Source organism: Zalophus californianus, chromosome 3 (genome assembly GCF_009762305.2).
Source record: "Zalophus californianus isolate mZalCal1 chromosome 3, mZalCal1.pri.v2, whole genome shotgun sequence".
Classification (NCBI taxonomy): Eukaryota; Metazoa; Chordata; class Mammalia; order Carnivora; family Otariidae; genus Zalophus; species Zalophus californianus.
In genome coordinates this window covers 31,924,786-31,945,877 of record NC_045597.1, presented here as the reverse complement: position 1 = coordinate 31,945,877, position 21,092 = coordinate 31,924,786, and the positions used below count along the sequence as shown (strand labels likewise).

General features: G+C 38.8%; 1 protein-coding gene across 6 annotated transcripts in view; it reads right to left on the bottom strand.

Annotated features, from left to right (window-relative positions):
• TBC1D4 (TBC1 domain family member 4) overlaps positions 1-21,092 on the bottom strand; it is a 178,425-nt gene that overhangs the window by 47,130 nt on the left and 110,203 nt on the right. For 5 of the 6 annotated variants that reach the window (XM_027589378.2, XM_027589379.2, XM_027589380.2 and 2 more), the window contains exons 3-8: positions 20,010-20,099; positions 16,088-16,192; positions 10,020-10,152; positions 6,098-6,189; positions 5,705-5,815; positions 1,243-1,362 (exon numbers count right to left, since the gene is read on the bottom strand). In XM_027589378.2, coding sequence (XP_027445179.2) covers positions 1,243-1,362; positions 5,705-5,815; positions 6,098-6,189; positions 10,020-10,152; positions 16,088-16,192; positions 20,010-20,099 — 651 coding nt within the window. Of the gene's footprint in view, positions 1-1,242; positions 1,363-3,728; positions 3,871-5,704; positions 5,816-6,097; positions 6,190-10,019; positions 10,153-16,087; positions 16,193-20,009; positions 20,100-21,092 lie in introns of those variants that run through there. The other variant, XM_027589383.1, reaches the window with a different exon arrangement.

The window sequence follows — 21,092 nt, the reverse complement described above, 5'->3', positions numbered from 1 at the left end:
TGCTTAGTGTCACCTAACCAGGCTTAATTTATTCTTTGGCATTTGCAGAAAAGCTGTTTCCAGCTCCTATCATTGGACAGAGCCAGGGACCATATACACATTTAAACACACACACACACACACACACACACACACACACACACACACACACACACACACAAATACATTAACATATATTTAAAAATAAATAAATAAAAATAAATTAACTACATTAAAAATAAATTCAAAAGTACATAGATAGATAACCAGGATTCTACATACCTCTGAGTTGAATCCAACAACACGGGATTTATTCTAATTTCTTCCCTCTTCATATTTGCAATTCCCTTTTCCCGAATCCTTAATACAGTTCCATATTTGACCAGTCCCCTGTGCGTAAGATTCTCCACAACTGTCACCTCACCAACGCTCTTCATCCTACTCGGGTTCCACACTTCGGAGCTGCCACCCACACACACAATGCCATCCTCACCCTGCTCCAGGACTCCTTGTAACAAGCACCTTGGAAGCCTTCTCCCCTCCACTACGCTGGCTCTAACACACTGCTCTGGGCCATCCCTCTGCAGGCCTGGCCTCCTCGCTGGCTCAAGCTCTAACTTCCTGAACCAGGTTGCCTTCCTAAGTTGACATCTTCCTCGCCACACTCTGGATTCCACATGCCGCACTGGGCCACCCCCCACACAGCACCCCATTAGGCTCTGTCTCCCTGCTCTGAGCCACTGTGGGTCCCTCCCCCTCCAGCTCTAAGACATTTACCTTGCTTGGGCTTATCTAAGAGCTTTAGGACTGAATTATTCAGGAAGAAAAAAATGAAGGGAAGAGAAATCACTTTGATTTTAAAATAAAACACACAATAAAATAAATGGAATACATAAATTCTTATTAATTTATACTATTTTAGCATTTCCTGTCTGCTCTTAATAATAGCAAAATGAAGGCTACTTTATAACTTTATGTGGCAAATGATAATAAGTTCTTATAATATCAGACATCAATATTCTACTTCCCCTTTTTTATACATATTATCTCTACTACTAAATCTCTTGCTCAAACTTAGATATTGGAGGCACCAGAATAAATCATGAGATTACTTAAAATAAGTTAACTAAATTAAAGTTATCTTAGTAGTTTGTGTTTTTTTTTTTTTAAGGAAATTTTCCATGAGCCAGTTGAGAGTGAAGTAAAGCAGTTAGCAAACACAGACATTAATATCTAATTAAGAGAGTCTCAGTTTAATCTTACCCTTGAGAAGATATTTTCCAGGGAGCTAGTTAAAGATCTCTTAGCTTTATTTTTCAGAATGTCAAGTTTGAACCTTCCACTGCTTGTTGCATTTTCTGGGATTGTACTATTTGAAATAGTCTATAGGAAGAAAAACAGATAAATTTTAGTTTAGAAACACTCAAGGTTAAATGAGGCTTTAAATATGGCTTGACTAAGCCATTAAAAAGCACAAGAATTCTTCTGTAGCTCTATTAAGGAGTAATAATTTAGGTTCCACACTGTGAGCATACAGATTATAAGGGCAGGGGTTTGCTTTTTAACATTATTAAGTAATAAAAAAAAACACAGATCTTTCCTTTATGCCTTTCCTTTATGCTAATATATTCCTGCTACATTTAACAAAAATTAAACATGAGATGTCAATTTTTACTGCTATTTTGATTAACAACTATAACCATCCCTCTCCAAGCTGCATATTTTATATCCAAATTACCAAGGAAAACATAGAAAATAAGTCTCAAAGAACAAAGCATCTTCTAGTAAAACTGAATTCTGCTAATGCCTCTGTGACAATCCCATTTTCATTTGTGAGTCATTTCTCTTTCAAATCAACAAGTACTCATTGATAGTACTGAGCTGTCTGAGAATCTACAGTATTTTCACTATACGAGGGTCCCTCTATATTTTTTCTATTGCACTAACAACCTACTATGTATATTACACAGTTGGCAGTGCTAGAAAATTTCCAAGAGAGAAACTTTGTTCTTTGTTTGAAAAAGGAATATATTCACATTAAACAGTAACACAAAGCAACATGTATCAAATCTGGAAGCACGAAAAGTGGTTGTGGGTCTCAGGAAAAAAAGATTGGTTGTGGGGGCACCTGGGTGGCTCAGTCATTGAGCGTCTGCCTTTGGCTCAGGTCATGATCCCAGGGGGTCCTGGGATCGAGCCCCACATCGGGCTCCCTGCTTGGTGGGAGGCCTGCTTCTCCCTCTCCCACTCCCCCTGCTTGTGTTCCTGCCCTTGCTCTCTCTCTCTCTCTCTCTCTCTGTGTCAAATAAATAAATAAAATCTTAAAAAAAAAAAAGATTGGTTGTGGGTCTCAGTGGTCAGGAATAAAAAAAAAATAGCCAAGATTCTACAGGCAGAAAAAAATGGGTATGGAGAAGTTCTCAGCATGGGGGATGATGTTAGCAAAATCATAAAGACCAATGCTCGTGGGACAGGGGTCAGTGCAGGTGTTTGGCTAAAACAAAGGAAAGTAGTTGAAGGTTAACTTGGAAAAGTGAGGCTGGAGATGAAACTTTGAATAGGAAGAATTACTGATCAGAATTTATAAGCAGAGGGGCATCACTGTAAAAGTAATATTTGGGGGAAGATTTATCTGAAAGGAGTATTCAAAAATCACCTGAAGGACAGAAAATCAGAGACTGAAAGACCAGACTAGAGAATTCAGCACAGTCCATAGAGAAGGCAATAAAAGGTCCACATTAGAATTGGCTAACAGATCTAAGTTACTGATAAAAAGAAATATGACCCCCATCAAGAAAGGAAAGAAAACAATGAATATGGATGTAGGTTGGAGTGGGCTCAGGTGTGGATAAAGAACTGGGAGGACTTCTTCTCAGGCTTTCCAGGCAAAGAACATGACTAAAATAGGGAAGTTGTATTGGTATTTAGCACAGTGCTTGACATAGTAGCTGCCCAGTAAATACCAGATGAATAAATGAAAGGAAGAAAGGAAGGGGCGAGGGAGGGAAAGAGAGTGAGGCTGAACTTAACTACTAGCAGGAAACAAACAGTGTGTTAAAGTCTCCTCTTCTGTGATCTTTAGTGCCCTCCATCACCAAGAAGATGCACATCCCTGCTCACACACTGCTTTGGGCCTCTAGTCAACATCACTATCACCACCAGTGACTGAAATCAGCAAAGCCGTTCACAGATTTTAGTCTTTATGTTTTTTGACCTTCCTGTATCACTGGACATGGTTGATGTTCTAACTTGAACTTTTCCCCTACCTTGGTCACCTACCGTAGCAAATCTCTTCCAGTCTCTTTCTACCCTATCATCTTCTTTCAGTCTTTTCCCTGGCACCATTTTAATTCACTCATTGCCTGAAATGCAGAGGTTCTTCAGTACCTCTGCTTTGACTTCAAATCTAGGCCAAAACTCATTGTCTTCCATATTTATTCACAATATCAACTCAAATTCCTCTGTAGGCACCAAATCTATTTTTCTAATTAAATCTTAAAAACCTTTCTTCCTTTCTTCCTTCCTTCCTTTCTTTCTTTCTTTCTTTCTTTCTTTTTATGGGGAGAGAGAGAGCGCACACATGGCAGGGGGCAGGCAGAAGGAGAGGGAGAGAAAATCTTAAGCAGGCTCTATGTCCAGCACAGCTCGACCTCACGACCCTGAGATCACGACCTGAGCCAAAATCAAGAGTCAGATGCTTAACTGACCGAGCCACCCAGGTGCCTCTCAAACCCACTTCTAAAACTTACCTCTTATTTCTTATTTCCATCCCTTGTCCCATTCTTGTTTTCTTCCTATATTTCCAGCTCAATTTCATCCACTTCCCCCACATCTGAAACTCTGAAGTCTCTCCTAGCAATCCCCTTTCGCTTCCTTGACACGTTCCTGGTCACAAAGTCCTGCCGATCATGCCTCCTAAATAGCTCCTGCCTCATCTCCCCCCCTCCCCCACATCTCCCGTAGTGCTCTAGCTCAGCTTCTCTCCAAGACAAAATAAATTTTTAAAGACAGACTCACTCAATCTATTTATGCAGCAGTGTTATCTCTGTTTAGCACATACTTCTATCATTGTACCAACCCCACCATTATCTCCATATTTTACTTTATTTGATTACATGTTGGTTTCTCCTCCTCAACAGTTAGATGGCAGAAAAGAGCTGTCATTATTCAACACCACTGCCTAGTAAACAGTATGCAACTTGATAAAAGTTTGTGCAATTACATGAATCACTTCTCGCATATTCTATTACAAAACTCTCCTGATTTGGGAATGTGACTTCAGTTCTAACACTGTCAACCCCCTCACCCATCAACCTGTCCCACAAATCAGCCATCACTACAACAACAGAATTACCTCTTCTTTTTAAAGATTTTATTTATTTATTTATTTGTTAGAGAGAGAGCACGCACAAGCAGGGGGGAGGGGCAGAGGGAGAAGCAGGCTCCCCGCTGAGCAGGGAGCCCGATGTGGGGCTTGATCCCAGGACCCTGGGATCATGACCCAAGCTGAAGGCAGACGCTTAACTGACTGAGCCACCCAGGTGCCCCAGAATTCTCTCTTTAAATTACAAATCTGATCTCATGCTCTTACCTTCAATGACAAAGTCAGGCTTAGCACTTAAGGCTCTTCATCATCTCACTGCTGCCTATCCTTCCAGCCATTATTTCCCCATCAATCCCCAAGTGCATCCTAAAAGTCCATTAAGTAGTCTGAAGACCCGCACGGAGTATGTCATGGTCACAGCTTCTGCATAACTTTGTGCTCAATGTCCCTTTCTTAAAAAACATTTCCTTGACTTTTTCAATTAACAAACTATCTCCCCTAAAACTTTGGTCCCCTGCCTGCCCTCCCCAAGATTTCTTCCCCTTGAATTCTTGAATTCTTCCCTTCATCCTTACTCTGTATTCCGGCCCTAAAGCGAAGACAGCTACTTTTGAGCTCACTGCACATTCTTCTAAAAAGCCACATTGTTGCCTCTATTCTATGGATCCATTTATCTATCTGCATTCCCCTTTCCAATATTTGAGCCCTTCCCTAGAGGATTCATTCATCTCTTCTTGGTTCACCATTATCACACAGCTCGGCTCAAAGAAGATTCTCTGGAAGAGCTGGTTTAAGGAATCCAATTCAGGAATCACTAATAAAGTGACGTGTGACTTCTTCTGAATAGAGTGGGATACAGACTAACCTGAATTTGTGTTACTGGGAAGTAACTATGTCATCATCTTCTTACAGGGCTGGTGCTGGCATCTTGTTTTATCTACATGCCGCTGGAAACACATTCTCAACCACACGCACAAAAATATCACACCTTCGTTTGCAGCTAAAATGGCTGTTTCCAAAATGCTATCTGCTTCTTTGGGTGTTTGCTATTTACCCATCAAGGTTGTGTAAACTTGTAATGAAATAAATTGTTCGTATGAATTTGAAATAAAATAGATCAATATAACCAAAAAAGCATGTTCATTCTAAATCATGAACATTTGTTATTACTGTTTTTGTACCAAGAACCCATTTTTTTCGCATTTTAAAGCTCATCCTTATTTTATCTCAATGCTAAAACCTCCTATAAAACTCATAAGATGTTGAAAAATAAATCTGACTGATAGAAAGTTAGCCCTAGAGGTGAGAACACAAAGAAACTCCTTTCACATCTTCTGTGATATTTTGACTAAAAATATAAACAAAACAAAAGTAGGTCAAGGAAGAAAAGCATCTTCTCACCGATGGGCCTTCTCCAATGTGAATGTGTGTCTTCTGCTTGGCTTCACACAGCTGCCTCAAATGTAAAATCACAAGTTCATTCTCCTCCTGGTCACTGATTGGCTTCATTTTCTGTCCAAGAGACAAACCAATAGCACACTATGCAACACAGTTTCTCTCATTTTATTATATTCCCACTTGGTTTCATGTGTCTGGCACACAGACATAAATAAATCTAAGCGTTTCACTGCTCTCAGAAGCAAGAGTAACAGTGGTATTCTGGTTACTATCACATATAGTGCAATAGGATATATATCTTTAACTTCAGAGAGAGGAATGAAAAAAAAACTTGTAAAAACAGGATCCAATTCTCATTTCTTATATCTTATTTGTGAGAACTATAAATCATGTTACCTGAACTCGCTCAAAGATGTCCGCTTGCTCGTTATCTGTCAGTGATGAGAGATGCCTCTGTATTACCAGCTTGGCTCTCGGCGGGTAGAGACCTAGGGAAAATGATGGGGATAAGTATTAAACAGAGTGCAGCTGCAGAGATCAAAATGCATATATCAGGTATTACAGCTTGTCCCTTTGCCAGCAGGCTCTGAGGTTAAATCTTCTCAAGGAGCGGTCCCTGCCTATAACAAACCTTGGAACACTACCACGAAATGATGAAAGCTAGATGGAACCCTTACCAAAATCAACGGCCCCCTGTCAGTTACCCTGAAGTCAGATTTATTAACAAGAAGTTTCTAAAGGACACCAAATCAACAGCATAACCAGGTACCATTTAGTATACGAACACAGACACTGTAGAAACTCATTCGTGAATTGGCCAAACTATTAATGAATAGCATTGGCCAAAATCTCTGAGCTTAAACCATGACATAATACTAATTTAATATTAATGTATTAAAAGGCAGAGCTACAGCATAAAAGGGAGTCTCTCCTCCTCATGCAGGTCTTGTTCCGTGGTAACAAAATTTCAGGAATAGCAATAGTACTTGGTGTTATTATTTTACCATGAAATTGTTACCTTTTCATATCATGTTATTTTTATATCTATCACACTCTTACACATAATTTATATCAAGTCCTTGGGCAAAAATATTTTCCATGAAAACATTCTTGGTTTTATAAATTTTTTTTAATTTTTATTTTTTTTATTTATTCATTTGAAAGAGAGATGGAGACAGAGAGAGCACAAGCAGGGGGAGAGGCAGAGGGAGAGGGAGAAGCAGACTCCCCACTGAGCTGGGAGGCCGACATGGGGCTCAATCTCAGGACCCGGAGATCATGACCCAAGATGAAGGCAGATGCTCAACTAACTGAGCCACCCAGGCGCTCCATAAGTTTTTTTTAAAAGAGAAGAGTTATTTTCCTCTGAGTAAGATAACACTGTGTGTCGGGTGCCTGGGTGGCTCAGTTGGTAGGGCGACTGCCTTCGGCTCGGGTTATGATCCTGGAGTCCTGGGATCGAGTCCCATGTCGGGCTCCCTGCTCAGCAGCGAGTCTGCTTCTCCCTCTGGCCTTCTTCCCTCTCATGCTCTCTCTCTACCATTCTCTCTCTCAATAAATAAATAAAAAATCTTTATAAAAAAAAAAAGATGACACTGTGTGTGTATATTTGCTTTATATTTTATTACCCAAGTGAGATATATTCTACATTTTTTAAATATTCGAACATTATAGATAGCGCTAAATTTGCCTTTCATATGTAGTACAATCAGTGAGCAAAGGCATAAGAGACAAGAGATTTGTGTAGATTCAAAGAATCTTTCCTAAAATACTTGTTGGCTCCAGGGGGAAGAGTAGCAATTTTACAGCAGAAAATTGCTGAGAGCACCACGACCAGGTGATAAGGCCAACATGACCAGTAATAAACTCAACATCATGAGCCCCGTGACAGGATGCACTGAGAAGGAGGCCGCGCCATTTCTACAGTGCTCTTGCTGGGAGGAGTGCCCTCGGTCCAAATGTAAAAAGATGTCAAACAGGCTGAACTGAGGGACATCCAGCAAAGTACGGTGCTCACTGGGGATGTCAAGGTCATGGAAGACAAAGAAAGACTGAGGAGGAGCTGTAGACTGCAGGAGACCAGGGTAAGGCAACAACCACACATAAGCCAGAATCCTGACGGGGATCCTGGAATGAAAAAGGACATGGATAAAACAACTGGTGAAGATCAAATGAAATGTTTAGTTGGGATAATAATATTGCACCAATGTTAATTTCCTGTTCTGAACATTGCACTGGGCTATATAAGATGTTAACAACTGGGAAGGATGGGGGACGAACATTTGGAAACTCTGTGACTTCCCTGTAAATCTAAAAATAGAGCATATTAAAAGTTCTTTAAAAAAGAAATACAGGGTATTATTTTATGTATTTTTCCAGATATAACAAAGTGCATTTGTTATTCAGCAAATTATCATTTCACTCAATTATACAATTTTAAGATGTATCCAAGTTGATATACAATTGGAATTCATTCCTATTAATTGTTCCACTGTATGAACATACTTCAGTTAGGCTATTGATAAACATTTGGGTTGTTTCCAATTTTCCCTTATTTAAAAACAACACAACCTTAAAAACGTTACCTTCTAAAGCTATATAAGAGTTTCTCTTATCAAGACAGGGAACTGGTGGGTAATTTTAGGTTAATTAATTTCTATCAACTCCCCCAAAATGGCTATCCCAATTTGCACTACATTCAGCCTCACATAAATGTATCAATATCTCCACAACTTCACCAACAGTTAATCTGATGACTATCTTATTGTTGCTTCCACTTTCATGTCTCTGACATCTAGTGAGGTTGAAAATCTTCTCATTTTTATTATTGGACCTTTTAATTTCCTTCTCATATGAGTGTTTTTTAATATGGATTGTATCATTTCCTACTGGTAGTTTTATCTTTCTCTTTCAAACAGTAAGAATTCTAATAAATTCTGATTAACAATCTGCTATCTCCTAATTTAACTTCCAAGGAAATAGTTGTTACGCAGAAAATGTAAATTTTTATAAGGTCAAATCAGTCAGTGTCTTCTTTTAACAGTTTTTGCATGTTTGTATCTTCATAAAGGTTTCCTTGTTTAAGGACACCAGGATATTCTTATTTTCTTTTAATGATTTTAATATTTTGTTTACAGTGAGGGGTTTTATCCATCTAGAGTGTATTTTGAGTAGGATAAGTGGAAGGAATCTTTCTCTCTTTGGATAGCAGATTGATCCAACACTATTTCCTGAGCAATTCAGCCTTTCCGCCACAAATTTATAATGGTCTCTTTACTGTACACCAAAGAATCTTCCATTTTTGTAAAGGTACAAATGCAAAAACAATGTGCATTGTTAAATCATAAGTTTTAAGATCTGAATATTACATTTAAATAGTCCTTGATCACACAGCTGAATGGATATTCAGTAAACACTGCTGTTCATCATCAATTTTGCCCTGTGCCTATGATCCTGTTGTCTAGTGAACAGAAATCACAATTTTTGCATTTACAATGATGAGACCATTCTCTGCCATGTTCTGGCACTTGCACTCTCCCCATCTATCCTAACAGCTATCATCCTGGATTGCATTAACTGGCTCATGTGCTTGTCTTCCACTCTGGGTAGTAAGCTTCTGAAGGCACAGCCCACATTTCAATCACTTCTGTACTGCCAGTACCTAGTACAACGCTTGGCCCCTAGCAGATGCTTAACAAGTATTTATCGAATTGCGTTTCTTCTCCTGTGAAGTAGTTTCCAACCTTTTTTTGTTAATGAGATAATGAGGAGAAAGGGGATGTGAGTCATAGAGTCACCTCTTCCTCATTTCCCCTCCTCAGAACACTTTTTTTTAAAAAAACCTGCTTTATGATATCACATCCATTACGTCTCTCATTTTCAAATGTCCCTCAAAAGCCACACAAGGTTCATTCCACTTCCACAGTTTTAGGGAAAAGGAACACATCACCAAGTGAGAGGGGAAGAAAAAGAGACTTAAATAAACAGTTGACATTCTCTCTTCACCCACTGAACAAATATTTGGTCAGTTCCCACTAAGTACATAGCAGTCTTAAGAACTGTGGGAAATACAACTAACTCCCTTCCTTGAGTCTGCCTTCAGAAAAAAAAAGAATTAAAAATGAAAAAGAGAAAGAAGTGGGGAAAATGGCAAGCACCTCAGAGAGGCTGAGAACACAAATTTGACTGGACGTGAGAAATGATTCTCTGGGCTCTGGTTTCACAGGAAAGAAAGACCCATCCACCCAGAGTAAGGACTTTCTCACTTCCCAGATGCCAAAGCAAACTCTTCTTTCGTCCCCACCAAGTTCTACTGTACCTTCAATCCTTTCACAGAGCTTATGCAAAGAGTGCATAGGGCAGGCCTCACACAGCTTAATCTGGGTCTTGGCACTCTGCAGGGCAGCTGCGGTGCTGAAGGCCTGTTTCAGAGTCAGCATTACCTCATCGACCTACGAGAAGAAACATAACTCAGGTCTCTAAAACGTGTGCCTTCACAGTAACACATTCAAAGCCCAACAGCAATATGAGACTTTGTTGATGTTAACTAAATAATATATAATGGAATTTGACGATTACAGAGCTAGTAGAGAGAAAATATCAAGTGTAACGTTAGACCTTCAATTATACTATCACTGAAAGCTGCATAGAGTAAGATCATTTTCATGTGTATAACACTGATTACTTGGAGGCTATTTTTAGATCCCACTGAGTGCAACACCATCACTGACAGTTTAAGGGACAGTCAATTAGATCTTTGTTTCATTAAGTAGTGTAGCAGATTTCTTTGGAAGTTCCGTCTGCAATATATAAGGAGCAACAGAATAGGTTTAATGTTCACTTTTGGTAATAGGTATCCTATTTACTTCATCCTTTTGGATTACTTTTAGTGTGTTTTTACTTTTAGTGTAAAAACACACGGGTTTAAGCAAAGTTCTGGGGGGCAGGCAATGAGTTCAATTTAACGAATGTTGAGGGAAGTCTGTGAAGGTTGCTGGTCTTACCTCTATGTCTGCTAATTTCACCTCTGATGTGCGATACTAAGAAGTTCTGACATTATACTGTCCAACAGCTGGGTCTCACCACTAGGTCAGCAGTTTGAAAACTACCAGCTGGTTTCTCGCTAGCCCTTCCAATGACTCAATCAAGAAGTGAGAATCTAGCAGTCTAGTTTCCCCGCTTGCTTCTCTGGGGTCAACTATCAGCTCACTCTCATGCACTGCTAATCCAACTTCAGGCCATGTCTCTGTGACGCAATCATCAATGTAAGTTGTGGCTTTCCTATGCTGTAAAACTGAGATCAAAGTCTCAAACCTCCATGGGGAGCTGCAGAGTACCAAGGGCCTCACCGGAGCTAGCTTTGATATTGAAAACCACCTTTTTTAAAGTCTCTCTTTTCCCTCCCCCTTCAGCCTGGTTTAAGAATAAGCTATTATTTAAAGGATTTAATCTACTTCTGCATTTGAGTGTATGAAGATCCTGAAATGAAAAGAAACTTTATTCTTCTAATATTACTACTAAAAGGAGAGATCAAACAGTAAGCAGCCAGCCATTATTCATTTATGTTTTACAATGTTACCAAGTTTTTAAAAGGGTTATGAATAATTTCACATTGTTCCATAAATAAAACTGGGTTATTCAGAGTCTGTTCTTTTAACTATAATTAAAAAATAAAGATTTCTTATTCTTGAAAATAAAAGCACTACATGCTTAATGCCTTTGCAGTTTTATTTCATTTGCCTTGTTATGTATGTATTCAAAAATAATTTCAATTACTATGTATATGTTTGTTTCTACTTTCTTGTTTCTCATTTGTTAAAGGCACTGAAAGGATGAGTTATCTGCTTAGCTTTCAAATGGATTTATTATTTGTTACTTAGTAATACCACCTTGTAAAAGAACTCCAATGAAAATACTGAACTTTCATGTTTTCTTCTCTATTTCTAGATGAAACAAGAGGCCATTTCAATGGCGTCTAATATGTGGCCACCAATTTCTTCCAGCCACAAATATTACTAAAATCTTTAACTTCTAAAATTTTAAATGTTTTGCTTTTTTAGATACACCATTTTTTTTAGATGGCCTATAAATTCTATCATGGGATCAGAGCAACTAAAAGTTCAAATTAGTGCAGTATGAATAACTTTTTTATTCTAGATACAACAACAACAAAAAATCATAGGTCATGTTAAAAGGCTCGAAGTAAAGGAATGCACAAAGATAAATCAATCAGATGCAAACAGAAGGAGAGTATTCTTAGCATTACTATCAGGCAAAATTAAATTTGCAGTGAAAAGTATGAGATGGAACAAAGAAAGCCAACTTATGATATTAACATAAAAATCCATAATGAAGATAACGCTCCTAAACATTTATGCACCAAACTTAGGTATTTTATGGCATGTAAGAATAAGCCTAAGAATCACAGAATGCGTCAAGGACTTCACAGGATTACCTAGTTTAATTCTCTGGAAAAATGCAAACTATTAAACCCTATACAAATGCTATGTCTTGGGAGCCTGAGTCGTCATCTTTTTTCTTTTTTCCTACTTTTCCTGGATACTGTTGTCTGCATCTCTGGGGTTTTACTTTTTCTTTGTCTATCAGCAGCAACTTCCATTTTTTTCCCCACACCTTTTGAACCAATTTTGGAGAATGCAAAAATGGTGTTTTCCACAAATCTCAAGGGTTGGTTAAACCAGATGAAGCCAACTGCCGACAAATATTTTACAAAGGAAGGAAGGAAGGTGTACCGAGTGTCTAAACTTGGAGTGTAATTCTCCAGGACCCATGAAAACACTATACTGTTTATCAATTCACAGCAGATAAGATGGAAAGGAAAATGCTACTGTGTATTCTTTTTGCGCAGAGAGGTTAAGTCAGCATTTGTGGTTTTGCAATACTTTTGTCTTACACAACTGCCAAGCCACATCAATCATAACACTGCTTAGACCTATAATATTTAATTAACTGTTTTGTTCTGTTCTATATGTCAGCTGCTTGAACCATACTCTTTTATACAGGAAATCTCATTTAATTTTTCTTCTAGCTTGCACTTCTGATGCTCCACTATTCAGTTAAGATGCGTACTGATAAAGCTAGAATCAACAAGTTTTAAAAGATTCTAGCAAAGGCCTGCCCTTCTTAAATAACAGTGCCAAAACAGAGATTCTGATACAGTTTCCATGTAAAAGGAAGACATTCTCAGCCACACTGGTCTGTTGCCTTAGTCACAGAGCTTCTTAAGGTGGAAAATACAGCACGTTCCCAGACCTTCAACTCTGACTCCCTGTTTCAAAAACTCATTCTACATGTATGAGGGTAAAAAAAAAAAAAAAAATACTAAAAATTACAAACAAAACAAAGCCTGCAAATGAGGCTGAGAATAAGAAGGTTTTATTTAGTCTTCCCCTTAAAGAGTAACGTACTCACTGACTCAAAATACACTTAACAAGCACCTGCTACTCTAGAAACACTGGGGGTATGACAAGAATAAGAACGGTCCTGACCTTGTGGGATTCACAATCTAGTGAACTAGAAAGCTATGTAAACAAGCAAGAGTGGGGATTAATAGGAACCATGAGAGACCTATAAACAATATATGGCAAGAGCACTGACAACAAAGCAACTAAAAAAAAGTCATTCCTGCCAAAAAAAAAAAAAAAAAAAAGCCAGCCAAAAAGATGTGTACAAATACAAAGTAGAAAAGAAGGGTATTCAAGTCACAGGAAAGCAAGGCCAGGCCTGCCTCATATCCCATGAAGCAGTAGAAAAGAGAATGTGAAAAATAGGTAAGGAAAACACAGCATAATCTCCTTGTTCAGCAGCAGGGCAGACCTTGAGACCCACATGGACACCTTCTCTGCCTGACTATCTAAACGTGGGAGCCCTGGCTCTGGCCTCCTCTGACACAGCAGACTCCTCACTCTGTGCAACCAACAGGGATCTCAGAGATTCAGCCCCAGCCACTCCCTTCAATCCTTGATCCCATGCGTCCCGCGCATGAACCACTTGCTGCTTCAGCAGTGGACCAAAGGAAAGCTACGCCACACCAATCGTCACACCAGCCTCTGCTGTCTGCCCTAGAGACCATCCGAGGAGATGGGACAGCCCGTGTGAGGATGCAGTCATGAAAAGGAGAGGCATCCCGGGGGGACACCAGAGAAGGAGGAAGGTCATTCTGCCATGCCACACAATCTAGACTTTGTCTCTTAACAAGGAGGCATAAACTGGTTCCTGGAAATTTTGTGAGAAACAAAGCTAGAGCACGATGTGGAAAGTGGACAGATGACAGATTAAGCTAGTGGCAGGGAGACTAGTTAGGACATTTGTGTGATAGTCTAAGCAGGGAAGATGAATGCCCAGAATCAGGTAGAGAGGGAAAAGAGGAGAAATGGGTAAGAAATCTTCCTATCTTTTCATTAGCAGGATTTGGTGAACACACGGATATAGAAGGTGAAGGAGAGGGGCGCCTGGGTGGCTCAATCGTTAAGCATCTACCTTCAGCTCAGGTCGTGATCCTAGGGTCCTGGGATCGAGCCCCACATCGGGCTCCTTGCTCCACGGAAAGCCTGCTTCTCCCTCTCCCACTCCCCCTGCTTGTGTTCCCTCTCTCACTGTGTCTCTGTCAAATAAATAAATAAAATCTTAAAAAAAAAAAAAAGGTGAAGGAGAATGTGTTATGATTTCTAAACTGGGAAGCTGGGTAAATGGAGATGCCAAAATAAAACGTGGAATATAGGACAGGTTTTGGAAAGGGATCCAGAAAGTGAAAGAATCAGCCTTAGCAAAGAAGATGGACGAAGGAAGGAGAGAGTGAGGGGTGAGCGGGCAGCAGGACAGCGGGTTCTCCTGATGGTATTTTCTATCTACGTCTTACTTGGTTGGCACTTTCCAGTGCTGGGTCACTGCTTCTCTTTGGCTTTCTCTCTCTCCCTGACTGTGCTCATCTGCTCTCATGTCTTCAACTATCATTTACATAACAGCAACTCTCAAAAATTTTTATCTCGAGTCCTGAACTGAAACTACAATACCATGGTCACCTGGATCTCAACATGTGGATTCTTCCTAGGTATGGTTAATTATCTAGCATGAGAACAAAAGACAAATGGAACTCTCTTGAGTAAGGAACTGTTAGTGATGGGGGCGCCTGGGTGGCTCAGTCATCAAGTGTCTGCCTTTGGCTCAGGTCATGATCTCAGGGTCCTGGGATCAAGCCCTACATCGGGCTCCCTGCTCGGTGGGAAGCCTGCTTCTCCCTCTCCCGCTCCCCCCTGATTGTGTTCCCTCTTTCGCTGTGTCTCTCTCTGTCAAATAAATAAAATCTTAAAAAAAGAAAGAAAGAAAGAGAAAGAAAGAAAGAAAGAAAGAAAGAAAGAAACAAACAAACAAACAAACAAACAAACAAACAAACTGTTAGTGATGGGAGTGCTATATTCCCCAGAGAAAACAGGTTGAGACCCAGAGGCCCCAAGTCAGAAAGTGCCTTGGTACCAATTCACTCCCATTTCTTCCTTATTCCTACACTTCCATATCCCTTCTCCACGGGGAATATGGAGGGTCAGAGTTGAGCAGAAATGATGGCAACAGGCACCAAAGAAATGAGAAGAATGCTGCCTGGCTTGTTGTCTATGTCTAAGTGGTGTGTGTTTCCCCAGGAGAAAAGCTTGCAGGAGAATTATATGCCCAAGGAAATATTTTTCTTCAAAGTATGGTGACAGAGCTAAGGGTTTGTATTAAAATGGTTAGGATAACACAAGTGGAAGAAGAAGTAAAAAATTTTAGGGAAAAATATCAAACTATGTTTAGTCACTCACATGCATTTCTAAGTCTGCCTTAAATATTTCTTCAACTCCAACTGCTGCCATAAAGGGACAGGAGGAAGGAGTGAGGGGAGGGTGCTGGAAAGAAGAATGGGGCTTTCAAATTCCAAAGAAAGAAAATGAAGGCTAAAACAAGACCATTAAAAAATAAAGTGTTTTTAAAATGAGAACAGTGGCTAATGAAATAAAGAAAGAAAACAAAATCCGTCTGCTCTGCTGATGGAAGCATTACCTCCTCTGAGATGTTATAATAACTCAGAGAGTAAGAGATCAGTGGTCCTCCGTATCAGCTTACATGAGCAATGGAAAAAATAACAGCCCTTCTCCTCTTATTAGTCTCTTCCTACCTTTTTAAAGATAGCCCTGATAACACGACCGGACTCGTTAGACTCAAGAAAGTATCTAGGCTTAAAAATCACCATGACAATTTGTTTTTGTTTTCCTACTGCTGCTTTAAAGAGAAGGAACTTGCTTCTGGATGCCTTCTTCTCTTTCCACTGGTGGCAGTTCTGTGCGGCTCAGCCGGAGGTGCGGGCAGGAGCACGCAGACAATCACACCACTTACCAGAGATTCGTTGGCACATTGGAACACATAGCAGATATACTGGCTCATCCCGGGCTCTGCTGACTCCCGACAGATGAAGCCAAAATGATCTACATGCTCGATACCCTACAAGGGGAAAAGAAGTACAGTGTTTACTGCAATATGTCCTTTTATTCAACACTATGGAAATCGGCATTAGTCCGACGCTTTCACGTTTCCATGAATTTCTCCTTCTCAGCCCGGTGATAGGGGGACATAATGTCATAGCAAACTTATGTAGGGGTCTTCTGACACACAAAATAAAGGGAAACAGCAACTCAGATTGTTTGTTTCCTGCACACCGTGACTCTGGGCCACAGGAAGAAAAATATGATGGCACGATTCATTGTCTCTTGTAATAAAATGGCTACTTAGTGTTTGCAAGTAATGGACTTTTCAATTTATTAGTCTTCTTGGAACAAGCAGTCTGATGGGTTATCATAAACCCTGCTCTTGTCTATATGAAGCTAAGAATCAGAAAAACTACAACTAATGATGCTCTAATTAAATGGCATGCAATTCCCTAAAGTGTGCATATATAAGACATTTAAGGAACCACAACTGTTAGAAAACTAATATATTAAAGAAACTACTGTAGATGTCAATTATCCAAATTTACAAATCACTATACTTCCTGAACGCAGGCTAAATAACCTCAGCTATACTTAATAAAAAAATCTGAATCATCTGTGAACTTCAGCCAGGCTGAATACATACATACCAATTAGTAGACAGCACCTTGTTATTTCAATAGCAAGCACAGTACTTTAAAAAGCCAGGTAGACAAAAAATTTAAAGTTGTCCTGCAATCACCTAAACCCCAGTGAAAAGAAAATGGGCTTTGGAGTCAGATTTGTGCTTCATTCTTAGTTCAAGCCATCTACAAGGTATGAGGCATTGTGCTGGGTTTCAGGTAATGATCTCTGAGGCTCCATTTCTCCTTAGAAAACAGTAGTAATGCCAGCTATATCAGCAATTTTTGAAATCTACAACTAAGAATTACTATTATAGTTACTGGCACATAACTTTGATAAATGGTAACCACTATTCTTGTAATTTACTCAGTCGATCCAATGGATATGAATAAAGGAAATCACTTCTGACCAAAAGTAAAAAGTCAGTAAGGAGGGGTGACGTGACCATTCATGAGCTGAAAGTAAGCTCCATCTGGTACAACTCCTTAGTGATAACAAAATATCTTTTACTGGCTGAGTACTAAATGGGAAAAATTCATAGGACCTCATTAGGTCAGGGAGTCCTCAAACAGTGGCAATGTTTCCAGGAAAGAAAACCACTCCCTTACTCCTCATGCTTGCCAGGGACACAGTCCTATAGATTTTGCATAAAGAAATGTCTGTTGGTGTGCATGTGTTAAAAAGTAGGCCTGTTGCCAAATGTGGCCACATTATAACAGTTCAATTCTGTGGAAAGAAGTAGTAAGAGCAGGGCCAGTGAGGAGCAGAGGTTAACTTGACAATTATTCTGATCAAAGGCCTCTCCACAAATGTTTAATTCTTTTTCTTTTTTTCTTTTTCTAGCCCCAGAAGGTTAGGATACAAAGCTTGTTTTTTTTTTTTATTTCAAGTTTTTATTTAAATCCTAGTTAGTTAACATATATGGTAAAATTGGTTTCAGGTGTAGAATTCAGTGATTCATCACTTACATACAACACCCAGTGCTCATCACAACAAATGCCCTCCTTAATCCCCATCACCCATTTAGGTCATCTCCCAACCCACCTACCCTCCAGCAACCCTCAGTTTGTTCTCTATCATTGAGAGTCTTTTATGGTTTGTTTCCCTGTCTCTTTTTTTTTTCATCCTTCCCCAATGTTCATCTGTTTTGTTTCTTAAATTCCACATGAGTGAAAGCATACGGTATTGGTCTTTCTCTGATTGACTTACTTCACTTAGCATAATACACTCTAGCTCTATCCACGTCATTGCAAATGGCAAAATTTCATTCTTTTTGATGGCTAATATTCCTGTGTGTGTGTGTGTGTGTATGTGTGTGTGTGTACCACACCTTCTTTATTCATTCATCAGTTGATGGACATTTGGGTTCTTTCCATAGTTTGGCTATTGTTGATAATGCTGCTATAAACATTGGGAGGCATGTGCCCCTTAGAATTACTATTTTTGTATCCTTTGGGCAAATACCTAGTAGCACAATTGCTGGGTCATAGGGTAGTTCTATTTTTAACTTTTTGAAGAACCTCCATACTGTTTTCCAGACTGGCTGCACCAATTTGCATTTCCACCAACAGTGCAAGAGGGTTCCCCTTTCTCGGCATCCTCGCTTTAAAAAAAAGAGGGAAAAAAGCAAAAATCATGATTGAACTGCCAGTTTTATATATTTGGATTGGTTGGTTCTTCTTTTCTTTTTTTTTGTTCCCCATTTTTTTTCCTTTGGATATTCAGTGAGCATTGCTGTTTCCTTACTGGGAGGTTGAAGGAATGTGTGGGTGAAAGGCACAACTTCTTAGGATGACTCTTTGTGTTTTGGGGGGCAGGAACTACACTGGTTTGCACATCACTTTCTCCTCTATACTTGGCACAAGGTCCCACACATAGAAATGTTCATTCAACATTTACTGAACACCTAAGTATTAAGCTCTATCTTAGCATTTTTATTCTGATGCCCTACAGAATGAGACACCACAAAATCTGATGCCTGCCTTCACAAAACTTATGATCTTGCAGGGACTGGCCAGTAAACAGATAATTACAAGAAGACTTAATAACTACTTTTTCAGTTCAAGTGATATAATCTTTCTACCAATTTTTGGTCCTTTAAATAGGAATTTAGAAAATTGCCATTTATCATTCCTATAACCAGATGCTGCCTCTCTCTCTGTTATTACAGTAGAAAGCTTTTATATTCATGACATAATTTTATGTCACCATTAATAGAACAAATATTAAAATATTAGAAGTGAAAAGGCATTAGCTGAGGCTAAGGTGAATAATTAACAAGAGGTACAAAAGCTCATCATTTCTGAAAGGCAGAACATCTGAATACTATACCTAGGGCAACGCTAACTCTGAAATTTAAAAATAGATAGATGGTCTTGGTTTTTCAACATTAAAATACAGAAGAGGACCTTGGCAAGATCTGGGTCCCTAAAGGTGCCTCTAAGTCACTCTGCTAGGAAAGAAGTTAATCTTTCCCTATTCCGGAGACTTCCACAGACGTATCCTTGCATTCTTAACCTTCCCATATTTAGATTTAGATACTCTCTCTACTCCAACATCTTCAAAAATTCTTTCTATGTTTACAATACACTTAGGTGGCTCTAACTTTGGGATAGATATTCTAAATTATTACTGTAGTACTTAGGACTCTGGTTTATGTCTACTATGACCTTGTACACATTTAGCTGTATCAATAATTTCAAAGCATTCAAATACACAGTGTGTGAATTAAAACTAAACCAAAGAACAAAAATATACCAACACTTTCTTCTCAAGCTTTAACATTTACATTCAAAGAAGTGGAAAGTGCTAGTTCTCCTTTTACTACCTACTGCAGCATAAAGAGCAAACATGACTCAGTAATACCCACAAGTCCCACTGCCCAAGACTGAGGACAACTAACTGTGAAGGTATTTTCAAAAGAACTCACCACCACAAAAATTCCACCAGAGGACAGAATTTGATGAAGTGACATTACGAGAAGAAAGGGTGATAAAAATGAGGACCAACTATTAGGATACTGAGGGACCTGGACAGGATTTTGTTACTAGTAGAGCTACAAGCACTTCTAGAAGCACTCTTATTTAAGACAAACCCACTCATAAAAAATTAAAATAAAAAAATAGTAAAATATGAAGTTGTTTTGTGGTCAATTTAAAAACAAGATTAAGTTGGTTTCGTCAAACATTATGACGTACTTTAATACGTACCTGAGAACAAGAAGAGATATCTTTAAAATTCTTTTCAAGCACAACTGATTTGGTGTCTGGACTGATAAGGTTAATCTCAAACCGCCCAACCTTAAAAATAAAAACATTCCAGTTAAGGATCTAACAACTTACTTTACAATTACATATCCAACTAGTAATACAGATTTAATTGCTATATTCTTCAACATCCAATGTGCTTCAACATCCAATCCAACCAGTATATTCAACTCCAAATATCGGCTACCTCAACACAATTCCTCCTTTTGTCTAAAAATCATGAAAATTAAGTTGATCTCAATTTACAGGATACAAGAAACCATTCTGTTCATTAAAAATGATCATCCTTTTAAAAACATGCAAGCTTTCCTCCCTTCATGATTTCTAAAAACACCAATTATTTAACCATAATTTATAATCATACTTCCTCCCAAATGGTCAACAAAAAGATATCTGCACTTGAGCAAATTAAACTTTTTGAAAATCCACAGCCAGGGAAATTAACATCAATTACGGTGGCTAGCTAAGAAAATGAATATATCTGAGAGCCTCAAAAAGAGAGGAAGCTCCGTCAATGTATCACCCAAGAAAAGACTATGGATAACTTTCATTACATGCCTAGAGTTATCAAAAACAAAACAGGACAAAACAAAAGAACCCACGAACTTCTGATAAGCAAGTATTACACACTGGGACTATTTATCAAGGTACGCTGTGGAATTTCCTACTCAAGGGTTCTTTACCACAGGATAAAAGGACAGTCGCTCAGTTTTTTTTTTTTTTTTTTTTTTTTTTCAAGAAAACTCAGATCTTACAAGCTGAGGACTTAGAAAACCTCTCCAGGGCATTGTTTTGACTTAAGTTCTTTTAGGTGGAACTTGCCATTTTCTATATCCTGTACAAACTCAAAAACTACTTTTTAATTAAGATACATCTTTTCTGGGTATTAAGGAGGACACATATTGCATGGAGCACTGGGTGTTATACGCAATGAATCAGGGAACACTACATCAAAAACTAATGATGTACTGTATGGTGACTAAAATAACATAATAAAATAAAATTATTAAAAAAAAGTTACATCTT